At 41.0% G+C, this 16,341-nt stretch overlaps 1 protein-coding gene across 1 annotated transcript in view; it reads right to left on the reverse strand.

Moving 5' to 3' along the window:
• LOC133049659 (ATP-binding cassette sub-family C member 4-like) overlaps positions 1-16,341 on the reverse strand; it is a 204,609-nt gene that overhangs the window by 77,912 nt on the left and 110,356 nt on the right. Inside the window, exons 20-21 of the mRNA XM_061133820.1 lie at positions 10,127-10,206; positions 3,392-3,542 (exon numbers count right to left, since the gene is read on the reverse strand). Of these exons, the coding sequence (XP_060989803.1) occupies positions 3,392-3,542; positions 10,127-10,206 (231 nt within the window). The remainder of the gene's footprint in view (positions 1-3,391; positions 3,543-10,126; positions 10,207-16,341) is intronic.

Raw genomic sequence — 16,341 nt, forward strand, 5'->3', positions numbered from 1 at the left:
GCAGACTGTGTAACAGTCATGGTGTCAGTCTGCACTCATAAACACGAGTAACCCTACAGCTCACATGACTGACAGCTGTGTTCTCCACAACCCTGAGGACACTTGGGAACACATCCCACCAGTTCTGCAGATCTTTCTTTGCAGGGGGACTGCGTGCAGATAGCCCTGCTGCAGGTTATCATTTATGCTATGTGAGGCCTGCCAGTTGTTATTATGTTCTTAATTCCCTCACTTTCAATATTCTAGTATCTTTGGTAGTAGCCAGCAAACTACAAGGAGAAGGAAATGGCAACCCACTCCAGTGTTCTTGCCCTGAGAATCCCAGGGACGGGGGAGCCTGGTGGGCTGCCGTCTGTGGGGTCGCACAGGGTCGGACACGACTGAAGTGACTTAGCAGTAGCAGCAGCAACAAACTACAATTATGAAGTCAAGCAATCCTCATGAGACCCCCTCATGCAACTGAGGGATTAAGAGCCCTCACTGCCCAAAATTAAGTAAATTAACCCACCTAAGTGGTAGAGCTGAGTATCAGACACAATTCTTATTCCCAAGGCTGTGCTTTTAATCACAGCTACAGTGAGTTAGGGGGAGAGTAATCAGAGTTAAGGATGCCCATGGTTACCAAAGGCATTTTTTCACGGCTCTATTGTTTATATATTAAAACCCCCAAATATTACTTCACTAACATCCAACAGCCTTAGCCATTACTGAACATCTTACTAAGCAGCTTATCTTGAACAAAGCCCCTGGAAATCTGGCACAAAAACCCCTTAGAACACAGAGTTGAGGACCTATGGTCTGAATACACATGACACATGCTAAGCCTCCCCTAGCAATGCCCATGGCAGACATTGATAGTTGATCACAGTACGTTTTAGACAGAATTTGGACATGGCTTCATCATTCAGGCACTGCCAAATGAACAGTTAGTTAGAGAATGGCAACCAAACTCCATCCTAGATTTATGTACTTCTTTGTGACTGACCACTGTTGTGCTCACTTTTGCAAAAATGTGCATGAAAACTCCATTATAATTAGCTGTAGATCTGTTATTAAGATGACAAATGTCAACCTAAGCTTCCAGAGGCATCTGGGCAGTAGGATTTGAAACTAAACCTCAGAAAATCACTAGTCCTTAGGAGCACAAGGATGAAGCAGGTTTATGCCTTCTGGCCACAGCAGTCAGGTGTCCTTTTTGCTGGTGACTCCAGCAGTGACCTTAAGACATACTATCTGTTCCTTCATAGAGAAAATGGTGGTATTGCTATCTACAGCACAGACCCACCACCTAAATAGATTAAAAAAATAGTTCTAACCAACTGGCCACCACATTCAGTTAGCTGGGGAGTATGGAGGAATGAACATCCAGATTGAATTTAATGTTAACTTATTGTTACAGCCTGCCTGCCTGCTTTAGTTGCTCAGTCATGTCTGACTCTTTGTGACCCCATGGACTGTAGCCCACCAGGATCCTCTGTCCATGGGGATTCTCCAGGAAAGAATACTGGAGTGGGTTGCCACGCTCTCCTCCAGGGGATATTCCCAACCCAGGGATTGAACCCAGGTCTTCCACACTGCAGGTGGATTCCTTACTATCTGAGCCACCAGGAAAGCCCAAAAATACTTGAGTGGGTAGCCTATCCCTTCTCCAGCAGATCTTCTTGACCTGGGACTCAAACCATGGTCTCCAGCATTGCACGCAGATTCTTTACCAGCTTAGCTACCAGGGAAGCTTGTGTTGCAGTCTAGTAGGATGCAAAAAAAAAAAAAAAAAACTGATATTTCACAGGGATGGAGCCAAAGTTTTCACAGTCTCCAGATCAAACAGTAAGAAAATCCTATACTGCTTCTATACAAAAGCCTCAGGAGGTGCCCTTGTTTCCACTTCTGTATGGATGGGAAGTGGCCCTTTCCCTAGGTATAAATATTAACCAAATGTTTCTTTTGGAACAACCCCTCTTTGAAAGTACCAGAGATCTGCTTTGCCACAAAACTGTTGAATGACTCCATTTCATGGGCAGCCTCAAATGATAAAATATCTGAAGCCTTGTCTACACAAAAGACTGGACGGAGCTCATCACTTCCCCTTCTGCCTCCCCAGGTCCTACCATCAACCAAGTCACATCAGCAGAACATCACACCCACCTGGACTCTACTGCTCCCCAACCATCCAAACACCTCACAAGACCAGACCTCATGGGAGTTTAGGTTTTTCTCTCAATGACTGAGAACTTTTTCTATAGCTCTTATGAAAATGACACCCACTATCCTTTATACAAATACTTAATACAAATGTCTCTTAACAGTTTAGTATTAAGGAAAAGAAAATATGCAAATACTATAAAAAAAAAAAAAACTCCTTTGTCTTGATGAACTCATATTTTTTCACCTACTAGATATGGAAGATCATGGGACTCATAATGTTTCTCTTCTTGGCTTAGGTTCTGGAAAGTTAATTTGGTATTAATTTGTAGTAATTATCCACAGTTGACATTTCTGATATAAACATTCTCCTTCTTTACTTTTTGGTTATTGTCCTTATACCTTGTAAAATATACATTATACTTCTGTTCTCCATATGATTTGCTTTAATAATGATGAAATATGTCTGTGCACTGAGGAGATAAGCTCTGAATTATTTCAGTCTCTGCAATTTGCAGTAGGATAGAATGATTAATCGTAAAATGTTTTTCCCATTTGTCCAAAACTAGAAAGTTGAATGGAGTGATAGACTAAATGCATGTTAAATGGATCCTCCTCCTGTGTCCTCCTAAGGGGATATTTTCAGTATCATTTATATGAACAGCCTTGGGGAGGAGGGCCCACAGTGTGGCATCACTCTAAATACTAGTGATGATAAAGAGCAAACCTGAAAACAATAGTGCTTGTCTTTCTAAAACATTTAACTGTAACTTACTTGCCATCTTCTGAATATGTGAGAGAATGTATTTTTCGAATGTATCAATTCTGACATATGAGCATATTTCATGATGCCTCCTTTCCTTTTCCCAATCTTCTTTCCTTATCATTTCTGGTAATTTCAGGGAAATAAAAATCTCCTATTTTCCTTCTACGAAGTTCCAACATGATGAAACTTTTTTTTTTTTTTTTTTAAGAAAAACATTTACTTAGTGGCTATTCTGTGTTAGGAAGTCATGAACAGCACAGAAATGGTCCCGTCCTCATGGTGCTCACATTCATCCCTCTTGTGCTCAAACATAAAGCTACAGTTAACACACCACCAGTTCCATGTGCCTTACAGGCCACACTGATTCACAGGGGCCATAATATGCAATTACCTAATGTTAACTTACTGAGAAATTTCAGAAGACAAAGTCTGCAGAAGCCAGTCTGTATTGCCATCCCAACCTGAGAGTCCCAGTATACTCACTTGTAGATTCCAGGCATTTGACATCTTGTGAAGTCTTTAAGAAATATCGCCGGAGAACAAAGAAAATGATGCCAAGGGGAATCACAGGTATTGCAATCCAAGGAATCATGGCCACCATAACACCCACCATACCAATCAAAAGTAGAGATGACTGAAATAGCAAAAATAGATACAGAGGTCTCCTTGTCAAGGACTCTACTCAAAGATAAACATTAATGTGTTGTCTTATTAGGATCAAACTTCTTTTCTCAAAAGACTTGTTGGAATAGCAGGGAATGCTTTTTCATTCAAAAAAATAAAATTTAGGTGTTTCACATGTCTATTGCATGTGCCAAATATTGTACTATAAGAAGAATTTCCTAGGTATTAGCTATTTTGATACACTTAGTAGCCCAATAGGGCAGGCATTACAATTTTTAACAAATAAGAGAATATTTTACTCAGAGTGGGACTTGAATCTTAAACTATCATGAGTCAGAAAGTATTAGAGAGATTAGCAAGCAGGTATTACAGATAAGGAATCCAGAAACCTCAGCTACATATGTGAGGATAAAAAAGTGGTTCATTACAAACTAAGTATCCATAAAAGAAGGAAAATTCACATGCTGGCCTTTGGAAGTGGAAATTCCTCTTTCCTGGTTTTTTATCCATAGGCAACATTTACTGAGTGCTGACTGAATACAGAGGTGCACATTCAATACTTCACATGCATTAACTCATTAATCCTCACAATATCCCTATTGAGTAATAGTGTTATCTCATTTTATAGATGGAGACACTGAGGCACAAGGAGGGGAAAAGCAACTTGATAAAGAACAAGAAGCCTCCCAGCACCAGCACCCACATCCCATGCTCTCCAGCCCAGGACCTCCCCACCTTGTCACACAGGGCAGCTAGCCCTGGGTATATCTCTGAGTGACAGGTTAGGAGGGTAATGCCTGTATTGCAGAGACTTGGGTTACCATTTCACAGCTCTTCCAGATCAGTTTTCTCCAAGGATCCTCACAACCATCATGTGAATGAGAAAATTAAGAACATTCATTCCAATTTACACATAAGAAGTACTAAGCTGGGAGGTTAAGTGAGCATTCTAAGTTGTCCTGGGAAGTTAGTGTGTGTCATGGAAAAAGCCAGGAGCAGTTCGTACTCAGGGAACCCCAGAGCCACAGCTGAAGGAGGAGGAGGTTGGAAGGAAGAGGAAACATCCAGAACTGTGACTCTGTGGCCAGGAGCCCTTGTGAACCAAACATCATTATCTGGATGTAGAACAATATTCTCCTGTTTCTTCCACTCTCTACTGTGGTATAAAAATAAGACTCAGAATGAAGAGATGTTGAATATTGGAGGAACAAATTCCAATCATAAGTGGAGAAAAATAGAGTTGTCCAAACTCTCTCCTATAATATACCTGTAGCAGAACAATTTCTTACAGCTACCAGATTAACTGATGCATCCCACCCTGCCATACCCTTCATCCTCATGAGGAGATCTTAAACCTCCTTGTATGTCTGATCTTAAGTAAAACCACTAGGGGTGCCATCACTACTTGTCAGAGGAAAAAAACCTGCTGAAAGGTCCATTACCCAAAAAAAGAAAAAAAATCCAAATTATAAATTTTAGGAGACACATCATTTGACTGGATAATATTCATCAGTTTTAATACCATGTCTCCTACCAGGTGAAGAACTTTCATGGCTACCCGAGCCTGGCAGATTACCTGGGAAGCAAAGTTAAGATCAAAATGAAGGGCCATGGGAGCTGTGCTGATGCATTTTCCTTGGGTAGCTGTTGAATACTGGTGTTGCTACAGATACTGATAATAGTATTTGAGGTCTACTTTTGAAGATGTACTTTTAAAATAATATGACCAATAAGTCATGACTACTACAATTTCTGTCCTATTTTCTTCCCAGTGCTAGGCTTTCCAAAGATTGATAACCTTAGAGATATGGCAGCAAGCTGACAATTTGGGGAGATGCTTCTTTTTTATTACATATCTTCTATCTGCTTCAAGTTTGGCTTCTTCTTGGTGAAGACTTACTGTTATGAAACTGCTGAGCATTTCTGATAGACTAAGGAAAAAACTAGTGGACCTCTGAATCATCAAAACCAAATCAGATTATTCAATATATTCCAAAGACAAGATCACTTGGATGTTTTTTTATTTCTTGCACCATTAACTGGTGTGCTGATACCACTGTAAGCACAATAGCTAGATTTTGTATACTAGTGAATCCCAGGAAATTCAACTGTGCCCACTCTAGCTCAGCCTTCTTGGTACAAGCAAGCAAGCTGGTTATGATCTCAGGATGACTAAGTAGAGACCCTGCACCACCAACCATGGAAAAAAGTCTAATGAGCACCTCTTATTCACAAAAAGGATGTTATCCTGGGAGCAACCATTTCTGACAAATCACAGTTCAGTTCAGTTCAGTGGCTCAGTCATGTCCGACTCTTTGCAACCCCATGAATCACAGCACACCAGGCTTCCCTGTCCATCACCAACTCCCGGAGTTTACTCAAACTCACATCCATTGAGTTTGATGCTATCCAGCCATCCAGACATCTCATACTCTGTCGTCCCCTTCTCCTCCTGCCTCCAATTCCACCCAGCATCAGGGTCTTTTCCAGTGAGTCAACTCTTCGCATGAGGTGGCCAAAGTATTGGAGTTTCAGCTTCAGCATCAGTCCTTCCAATGAACACTCAGGACTGATCTCCTTTAGGATGGACTGGTCGGATCTCCTTGCAGTCCAAGGGACTCTCAAGAGTCTTCTCCAACACCACAGTTCAAAAGCATCAATTCTTTGGCACTCAGCTTTCTTCACAGTCCAACTCTCACATCCATACATGACCACTGGAAAAATCACAGCCTTGACTAGGTGGACTTTTGTTGGCAAAGTAATGTCTGTGCTTTTTAATATGCTATCTAAGTTGGTCATAACTTTCCTTCCAAGGAGTAAGCATCTTTTAATTTCATGGCTTCAGTCACCATCTGAAGTGATTTTGGAGTCCAAAAAATAAAGTCTGACACTGTTTCCACTGTTTCCCCATCTATTTCCCATGAAGTGATGGGACCAGATGCCATGATCTTAGTTTTCTGAATGTTGAGCTTTAAGCCAACTTTTTCACTCTCCTCTTTCACTTTCATCAAGAGGCTTTTTAGTTTCTCTACACTTTCTGCCATAAGGGTGGTATCATCTGCATATCTGAGGTTACTGATATTTCTCCCTGCAATCTTGATTTCAGCTTGTGCTTCTTCCAGCCCAGCATTTCTCATGATGTACTCTACATATAAGTTAAATAAGCTGGCTGACAATATACAGCCTTGACGTACTCCTTTTCCTATTTGGAACCAGTCTGTTGTTCCATGTCCAGTTCTAACTGTTGCTTCCTGACCTGCATATAGGTTTCTCAAGAGGTAGGTCAGGTGGTCTGATATTCCCATCTCTTTCAGAATTTTCCACAGTTTATTGTGATCCACACAGTCAAAGGCTTTGGCATAGTCAGTGGCATCGAAATGAATTGTTAGTGAAGTATATACAAAAACAACACGTTAAAAGAAAACATTTGTGAACAATATTAATGGTTTTGATTAAAATCAAGAAAAGTTTTATTAATGGGAAAGAGAGATTAGGATTCTCTAGCCAGCAAGGGGTGAACAACAACAAGGAGGGAATCTCTGCATGTCTCCATCCCCTGGAGTGGGAGGGATGTGCTGGAAGAGACTCATAAGAGGAGGACTTTGTGTCTGACTAATCCATATACCTCAGGGCTTCAACTCTTATCTCAGTTTGTTGAAAAGAGGGAGGGAGAGGGGGAAATACCACCCACCTCATGCCCTGCCTCCAACTCACAAACTATAAACCCAAAACCAGCAACACCTCCTCAGATCCTACACTCCAGATGGGCCTCTCTCCTGCTTCATTCAAACTTCTTCCAGGAGTAGCCTGTCTTCACCTCAACTCCCTCCACACCTCCTGGATTTGCAGCCCTTTGCAATCTGGCCTCCTCACATCTAAAACCTGCTCCTCAGTCACTGGACACCTCCCAATCCCAAATTAACCAACAAGTTTCCATGGACTCACCTTTTTGTTTGCATTGAACAGACCTGTCCTTCCTCAGTTCCACAACCTAAATCCTCCCCTCTTTCTCTGATGTTCACTGTGCAGCTCCTCTGCTTCCCTCTGAATACCATGGCTTTCATAAGCTTCTGATCCTGGCCCCTAAAAATGCTTCCCTCTCTCTGGGCAATCTTATCTATCATCACAGATTCAGCTATGACCTGCTCAGTGAAGAATATGCAGGCTCCAAACTCATCTCAAGTTTCTCTCTCAAACACCAGACCTTTACTTTCAATTAACTAAAGGATGCCTCCACCTGGAGGTCACAAAATTCAAGGTAATGGAACTAAAAGTGGCAGAACTGGGACTGGAAATCTACTAGATTAGACTTTTCTCTCCTCACACTACTGAGAATGTTTTATTCTGATGTCAAGTAGCATCTCTCCCTGACCCTCTAAACATCATGCAAAAATATGAGACATTTTCTAATTATTAGGGCTAACTAACCATGTCCTAAGGACACAGAGGGCCAGACAGCTTTGGAGAACCCAACCCTGGCCTAGCTTACAGTAGTAAAGAAATAGAACTTTTCACAAAATCTTAAAGTAATTCACAATCACTGTCAAACTATGACACTGCTTTAGTGAAAGATGGATTCTGGGGATAAATTACATAGCTAAACCCATCAGTACACATTTATAAATAAGTTTGTTGAAGAGAAAAAAATCAGATATCTTTACAGTAAAAGTACTATGCCTCAGTTTACTTCATGTTGGTAAACAGTGGAATCCTTTACCCATAGGCTATGCTGTTTGCAGTCACTTATTCACTGCTGCATTTCCATGTGACTAACAGGAATGCCTAGAATCATATCCCACCTATTACTGATTTTTCTGACATAGCTAATTTTTGAAATTACTTTTGGCTCCTTTTATAAAAACTAGCCTAAGAAACCCTAAGTTTTGACTTGAAAAGTATTTGACCATTGAGATAAAAAACATGATCAGTACATAATTATAAACCCTAATTGTGACATTTCTGCTTCTAGGCCTTAAAATGTTAGTCATTCAGTTGTGTCTGACTCTTTGCAATCCCATGGACTGTAGCCTGCCAGGCTCCTCTGTCCACGGAATTCTCCAGGCAAGAATACTAGAGTGGATGTGCTGTACTCTTCTCCAGGGGATCTTCTCAACCCAGGGATCAAATCCAGGTCTCCTGCATTGCAGGGAGATTCTTTACTATCTGAGCCACCAGGCAAGCTCTAAGCCTTAAAATAAGTTCATGCAAACTAGCCCTTAGGAAAAGTGAAAAAGGTTCAAACTTATGAAGCATTTTAGAGTAGCTGTGATTTTAGAGTCTGTGCAGCTTTTGATAAATGTATTTCCTGTCCCTGCAGTCTGAATCTCTGACAAGTAGACAGAATTAACCAACAGAAAAAATATTCCATATGAGTTACAATATTGAAAGAGAAGATGAGAGATGAGATGACCCAACATCATTCTTTAGAACCTCAAGTTCACAGACAAAACAAAGGCTGGATAAAAGGTATTTCTGTGGGGTTGTTAGGTTTTACAAAAATACACAAAAAGGTACCTAAAGACTTAGAGCAATAGAAGTGTGAAGAGAAAAGCTGCCTACAAAAAGGAAAAAAAAACATTTTCTGAGATAACTTTGATCTTGTACTCAAATTGTTGGCTTAAACGTACTTGCCTTTAAAGCCTTCACCTGGCTTTACAAAAAAAAAAAAAATAAAGATGTGAGAGTTGGACCATAAAGAAAACTGAGCACCAAAGAATTGATGCTTTTGAACTGTGGTGTTGGAGAAGACTCTTGAGAGTCCTTTGGACAGCAAGGAGATCAAACCAGTCAATCCTAAAAGAAATCAGTTCTGAATACTCATTGGGAGGACTGATGCTGAAGCTCCAATACTTTGGCCACCTGATGAGAAAAACTGACTCCTTGGAAAAGACCCTGATGCTAGGAAAGACTGAAAGCAGGAGAAGGGGATGACAAAGGATGAGATGGTTGGATGGCATCACTGACTCAATGTACATGAGTTGGAGTAGGCTCCAGGAGTTGGTAATGGACAGGGAAACATGGTGTGCTGCAGTCCGTGGGGTCACAAAGAGTAAGACACAACTGAGCAACTGAACTGAACTGATCTTCAATAACTGCTCTCTATTGTCCTTGTTAAAGTATTATTTTCACTTCATTATTACTAATCTTTTCTTTGTAAGTAAACATACCTGGCTTTAAAAAAAAAAAAAAAAGAACAGTGCAATAAGTATTTGTCCTTTGTGGTAATACAGTGCATAATTTAGTTCATTTAGGCTATCTTTCCATGAGAAGTGATTGGTTTTGTCATGAATGTGCTCACAGTAAAGGGAATCCAGTGAGACACCAGGAAGGCAGAGTGAAAACCACTCACCCAGCATGTCCGCTGCTTCAGATCAACCTTGATGTGACTGAGTAGCCACTGCTGCCCCAGGGGTTACTCATGTTAACCAGCCTCCCAATCACAGCCACCCCTTTCTCTCACAAACACGGCCTTTTACTGAAGGTAACAGAACACATCACCAGGCTGAAAGCCCACCCTCTGCCCCTGTGAAAAGGCCTTGAGAAATAGGTACTCTGCTCTTCCCTGTGAAAACTTGACAGAATTCCTAACATTACCTGCATGAAAACTTGAAACATCAGGGGCAGTGAGTCATCCATTTGTCCAATGTCTTTGAAGAAACGATTTAAAATTCCTCCTGCAGGAACAAGATATGAGAAATTATTCATTTCTCCAGATAAGCCCTTTAAGAGAAACAATTCATGAACAAATCAAAACAATATTTTAAATGCATATATATTTAACATACAGTAAGTCCCCTACATACAAATGAGTTCTATTCCAAGAGTACATTCGAAAGTCCAATTTATTCATAAATCCAACAAAGTTAGGCTAGGTACACAACTAACACAATCAGCTATATAGTACTATACTGTAATAGGTTTATAATACTTTTCAGACAAGTAATACATAAAAAACAAACACAAAAATAAACATTTTTAACCTTACAGTACAGTACCTTGAAAAGTACAGTAGTCTAGTACAGAGGCTGGCATACAGTGACTGGCACTGAGTGAACAAGTAAGAAAAGTTACTGACTGGAGGAGGGACAGGAGGTGGGAGATAGTAGAGCTGAAGGATCATCAGCAGGAGATAGAAGGCAAGCTGCAATTTCATTCATGCCTGATGTTAATGGCACAAGTTCTGGTTCCTTGCTGGATTCAATTTTATCTACCCTCTTGAAAAAACTACCAGTGATGTCTGGGTAGTACTGTACCAGCTACAAGTTTCTTGAGTGTGAAGTCTCTCAGCAGAGAGTCGTCAGGAGAACCACTGACTAAAACTGCCTGCCCTAACCAGGTACCATGCTACTGCTGCTGCTAAGTCGCTTTGGTCATGTCTGACTCTGCGACCCCATAGACGGCAGCCCACCAGGCTCCCCCATCCCTGGGATTCTCCAGGCAAGAACACTGGAGTGGGTTGCCATTTCCTTCTCCAATGCATGAAAGTGAAAAGTGAAAGTGAAGTCGCTCAGTCATGTTCAACTCTTCATGACCCCATGGACTGCAACCTACCAGGCTCCTCCATCCACGGGATTTTCCAGGAAAGAGTACTGGAGTGGGATGCCATTGCCTTCTCCAACCAGCTACCATAGTAACCACTTAAATGAGTTATCTTAAACCCAGGAGATTCTGGTAAGGAACATGGAACAAACAAGCTACCACCAACCAAAAGAATTCAGGAAAGGTAAGGAGGAAAAAGGAGACACCAGTCCATATGTCCTAACAACCTTCCAGAATTCTTCTCACTGGAATCCATCTTGGCTGAGCCATGCATGTGCCACCAAGGACCCTGAGTCAAAATGATTGATAAGAGACAACCCAAAAACTAATCCCATCACCGTAAAAACTGGAGACTGTGAGCCACATGGCAGAGCAGTCCTCCTGGGTGCCCTTACCCTGCTGCTCTCCACCCGGGCATTCCTTCCCAATAAAATCTCTTGCTTTGTCAGCACATGTGTCTCCTCAGACAATAAATTTCTGAGTGCTAGACAAGAGCCCACTCTCAGACCTCAGAGGGGTCCTCCTTCCTGCAACAACCTCTGAGTGAAAAAATACATTATTCTTTATACAAAAAAAAAAAAATGTTAACAGGTGCACAACCACTAAGGTGAGATGATGACTCTGATCCCCAGGTTCTGCAGCATCACATCACCCAGGAAATTCCACCAGGCACTGCAGAAGGGTCCACTTGGTAAAATGCAGATTCTGATTCAGGAGTGTAGGGGGAGCAAGAGAGTCTGCATTTCCTCCAAGTTGCCAAGTGATGCCCTTTATGCTATTTCCCAGACCACACTTTGAGGAGAAAGGGGATTGGTCATTATTTAATCAGTTCTGTTTTAGGAATATTAAAATCAAATGGGTAATTTTTCCACATATGCTTCTGCATTTTTGTGGCCCACCAAGTTATTTTTAATTTCTCAAAGTAGCTATATCCAAAAAAGGAAAATACACATCAAAAAAAGTTAAAGGTTAAGTTTAAATGCTTGTGATTTCTTCAATGGAAAAGTACAACTTTTTAATATAGGCATGACTCAGAAACACTGCAAGTATGACTGAGCTTATTAGAAAGTACTGAAAGCAATATTCATTTTTTAAAGATAAAAAGCCTACTCAGAAATGAACAGTATGTTAAAGCCACCCCTTTATCTTTCACCAGATGTGGGAATCTTAAGGTCTGAGACACTCACGGCTGGCAAATAATGTAAAATACAATAAAAACAAAAACAAAGAGAAAAACCATCTCCCCACACAGAGAATACAAAAAGTGAACCAAGTGACAGAGTCAAAAAACTAAAGTGTTATTCACCAATAAGCTGAGTGTAGAAAATGTGAATCCAGAAAGTTCAAAGGTTACATCTGCACACTAAGAAACATTAAGAGAATGAATAGTGTTTGCAGACTATTTCATCTGGCCTTGTAATAGATTGTTTGTAAACAGAGGTATTTTTAGCAGTCCAATAGTGTTAAAGTTTTCTCAAACATCTCAAAATGAAATCCTTATGACGAAATCCCTTTGTACACATGCTATGACTCTTTATCTAAATGTCACTTGGCTCCCGCTGGATGCCTGAGAAATCTGTATGCAAGTCAAGAAACAACAGTTAGAATCTGACATGGAACAATTGACTGGTGCAAAATTGGGAAAAGAGTATGTCAAGACTGTATATTGTCACCTTGCTTATTTAACTTATATGCAGAGTACATCATGCAAAATGCTGGCCTGGATGAAGCACAAGCTTGAATCAAGATTGTAGGGAGAAATATCAGTAACCTCAAATATGCAGATGACTCCACCCTTAATGGCAGAAAGTGAAGAGGAAATAAAGAATCTCTTGATAAAAGTGAGAGAAGAGTGAAGAAGCTGGTTTAAAACTCAACATTCAAAAAACAAATACCATGGCATCCAGTGCCATCACTTCATGGCAAACGGATGGGGAAACAATGAAAACAGTGAGAGACTTTATTTTTGGGGGGCTCCAAAATCACTGCAGATGGTGACTGCAGCCATAAAATTCAAAGATGCTTGCTCATTAGAAGAAAAGTCATGACCAACCTAGATGGCATATTAAAAAGCAGAGACATTACTTTACCAACAAAGGTTCCTCTAGTCAAACCTATGTTTTTTCCAGTAGTCATGTATGGATGTGAGAGTTGGACCATAAAGAAAGCTGAGTGCTGAAGAATTGATGCTTTTGAACTGTGATGTTGGAGAAGACTCTTCAGGGTCCTTTGGACCACAAGGAGATCAAACCAGTCAACCCTAAGGGAAATCAGTCCTGAATATTCATTGGAAGGACTGATGCTGAAGCTGAAGCTTCGATACTTTGGCCACGTGATGTGAAGAACTGACTCCTTGGAAAAGACCTGATGCTGGGAATGATTGGAGGCAGGAGAAGGGGATGACAATGGATGAGATGGTTGGATGGCATCACCGACTCAATAGACATGAGTTTGAGCAAGCTCTGGGAGTTGGTAATGGACAGGGAGGCCTGGCGTGCTGAGGTCCATGGGGTCACAAAGAGTTGGACACCGCTGAGCGACTGAACTGACTAATTGGAGTATCTCCAGGGATGTAGAGGGAAGGGGGGTTCGTGTGAATAGGGGGAACCCAATGCATTTTCAAACTGTTCTATTATACAGGGTTTTCTCACATTAAACTGAATCTTGCCTTCTTGACTGAATCTTGCCTTCCTGGAACACCAACCTCTGCTACTTTTTCTATTCTTATAACCACACAAAGTGAATCTAATTTCTTTTCATAGAATAGCTTTTCAACTCCTGAAGAGAAGTGAATCATACCCTTTGCTGCATGTACTCCTTGGTGTCTCGATGATCCCTTACAAGGCACAGTGTCCTATCTTGGCCACTGCCTCTTGCTGAGACTCAGATGGCCAGTCTCAGTCAATGCCTTGAGCCCAGGTTTAAAATCAATGTGCTCAGTCAGCCAGTCATGTCTGATATTTTGTAACCACATGGACTGTAGCCTGCCAGGGTCCCATATCCATGCAATTTCCCAGGCAAGACTACTGGAGTAGGTTGTCACTTCTTTCTGCAGGGGATCTTCCCGACCCAGGGATCGAACCCACATCTCTTATATCTCCTGCATTGGCAGGCAGATTCTTTACCACTAGCACCACCTGGGAAGCCTGTTTTTAGGAATGTGTGGCCATGAGTCAATAAGTGCCTCAAAAGGTTGAATGTGGCATATTTGTCAAGTCAAAAGTAGAAAACAACCTGAACAAGTCTGAAAAAAATCTACAGTGGACTATGTGTGATTTTTAGGTTTGTCACTCTTCCAATTTTCCTACAGTGACTCTGTACTACTTGTGTAAAGTAGGGAGGTGAGAGCAGAAAATGATTGGGAAGCTGTGGGGTGGGTATATGGGAGAGAAGTAGAGGAATGGGGAAGAGTTTTGAGGCATGAGGAAGGAGAGCAGGATCTCCCCTGAAACTCATGGTATCCCAGAACCAATCAGGATCCCCTTAACTGCTCCAGTTCACATTTTTCTGTCCTGGCCAGAGGATCAAATATCATGAAAGATGTCAGTGAACTTTTGTCAAAATAAAAATTTATAATGATCATATTTTAGGAGTTGACTCTACAATCTAAGCTGGAGTCAATTACCTCTAAAATTTTGACACCTATATCATACATAGGATTTCAGCTTACTTGTAACCAAACTGTAACTTAAAACTTGTAAGTTCCCATGTCTAGTCTAGGCCCTATTTTTTTTTTCCTTTATTTATTTATTTATTTTTTCAGTGGGTTTTGTCATACATTGACATGAATCAGCCATAGATTTACACGTATTCCCCATCCTGATCCCCCCTCCCACCTCCCTCTCCACCCAATTCCTCTGGGTCTTCCCAGTGCACCAGGTCCGAGCACTTGTCTCATGCATCCAACCTGGGCTGGTGATCTGTTTCACCATAGATAATATACATGCTGTTCTTTCGAAACATCCCACCCTCACCTTCTCCCACAGAGTTCAAAAGTCTGTTCTGTACTTCTGTGTCTCTTTTTCTGTTTTGCATATAGGGTTGTCGTTACCATCTTTCTAAATTCCATATATATGTGTTAGTATGCTGTAATGTTCTTTATCTTTCTGGCTTACTTCACTCTGTATAATGGGCTCCAGTTTCATCCATCTCATTAGAACTGGTTCAAATGGCCCTATTTTTTTAAACAAGAAAAAATGTTTATTTATATGCCATAAAATAATCAAAGTATAAAGAGGTATATTTTACATCTGATAAATTTTGCCCACTTAATATATCCAATCCAATGAATTTTAATAGCTTTGATGAGTGACGCAACCATTAGCAAAAAGTCAGTTTTGAGACATTTTTATGCCCCAATAAGATCCCTCTTGCCATTTACAGTGACTCCCTATTTCCACCTCCAGTCTCAGGCAAGCAGTAATCTACTTCCTTCTGCTATAAACTCATCTTTTCAGGACCTAATATATGAATGGAGCCATACAATATGTAGTCTCTGGGTGTGGCTTCTTTCACTCAACGTAACAGTTCTGAGGTTCACCTATAATGTAGCATGTGTCTTTTTGAGCTCCATTCTTTACCTATATCGGGCCATGCCACACATGACTGTGAGGTTGAGAGCGGATGTGTTCTGTGATCTCTTCAATATTGTGAACTTCTTTGTATGTGTCCATGGTTAGATTCACTGATGGTTCTAGAACTTAATTATTTTAATAAGAAAAGGTCATTGGTTTGACAGCCCTGCAGAGAGTCAGAAGCCAAGAGTCTCATGTCATAGCCAGTATCTAAGTCCAGTGCAGTATGGAAGGGTAGGAAGAACAGTAAAAGATCCACTGTCCTGGAAAGACATGGGATCTACATCCAAGCAGCCCATTGAACAAAGAGCAGAGTCCCTCTAAAGGGGCAAAGAAAATACATCTGTTCCTTCTAGGTACCATGCAAGGGGATAGGGCAATATTAGTCCAATGTAGAGGGTTTTCAGTGGAGTCTGGAGATGGTCACTAGCCTCAAAAGGACCCCTGTGTGCATGAGGGAACCACTAAGGGAGGTGGATTCCTGGACTTCCTGCATCATCTGACACAAACTAATTCAGCTTAGGCTACCCTAAGAATAGGAGTGGAAGTTGTAGAAACCTGGGGGAATCCATAGTTTCTCTCCATGTATATTATTCTTGAATTCACAACTAGATTATACTCACTTTGTAAACACGGATCGCATTTTACACACAATCTATAATGAAATAGAGGCAGAGGGTGGGCGGTGGTCCTCAA

Source organism: Dama dama, chromosome 30 (assembly GCF_033118175.1).
Source record: "Dama dama isolate Ldn47 chromosome 30, ASM3311817v1, whole genome shotgun sequence".
NCBI classification, from domain to species: Eukaryota; Metazoa; Chordata; class Mammalia; order Artiodactyla; family Cervidae; genus Dama; species Dama dama.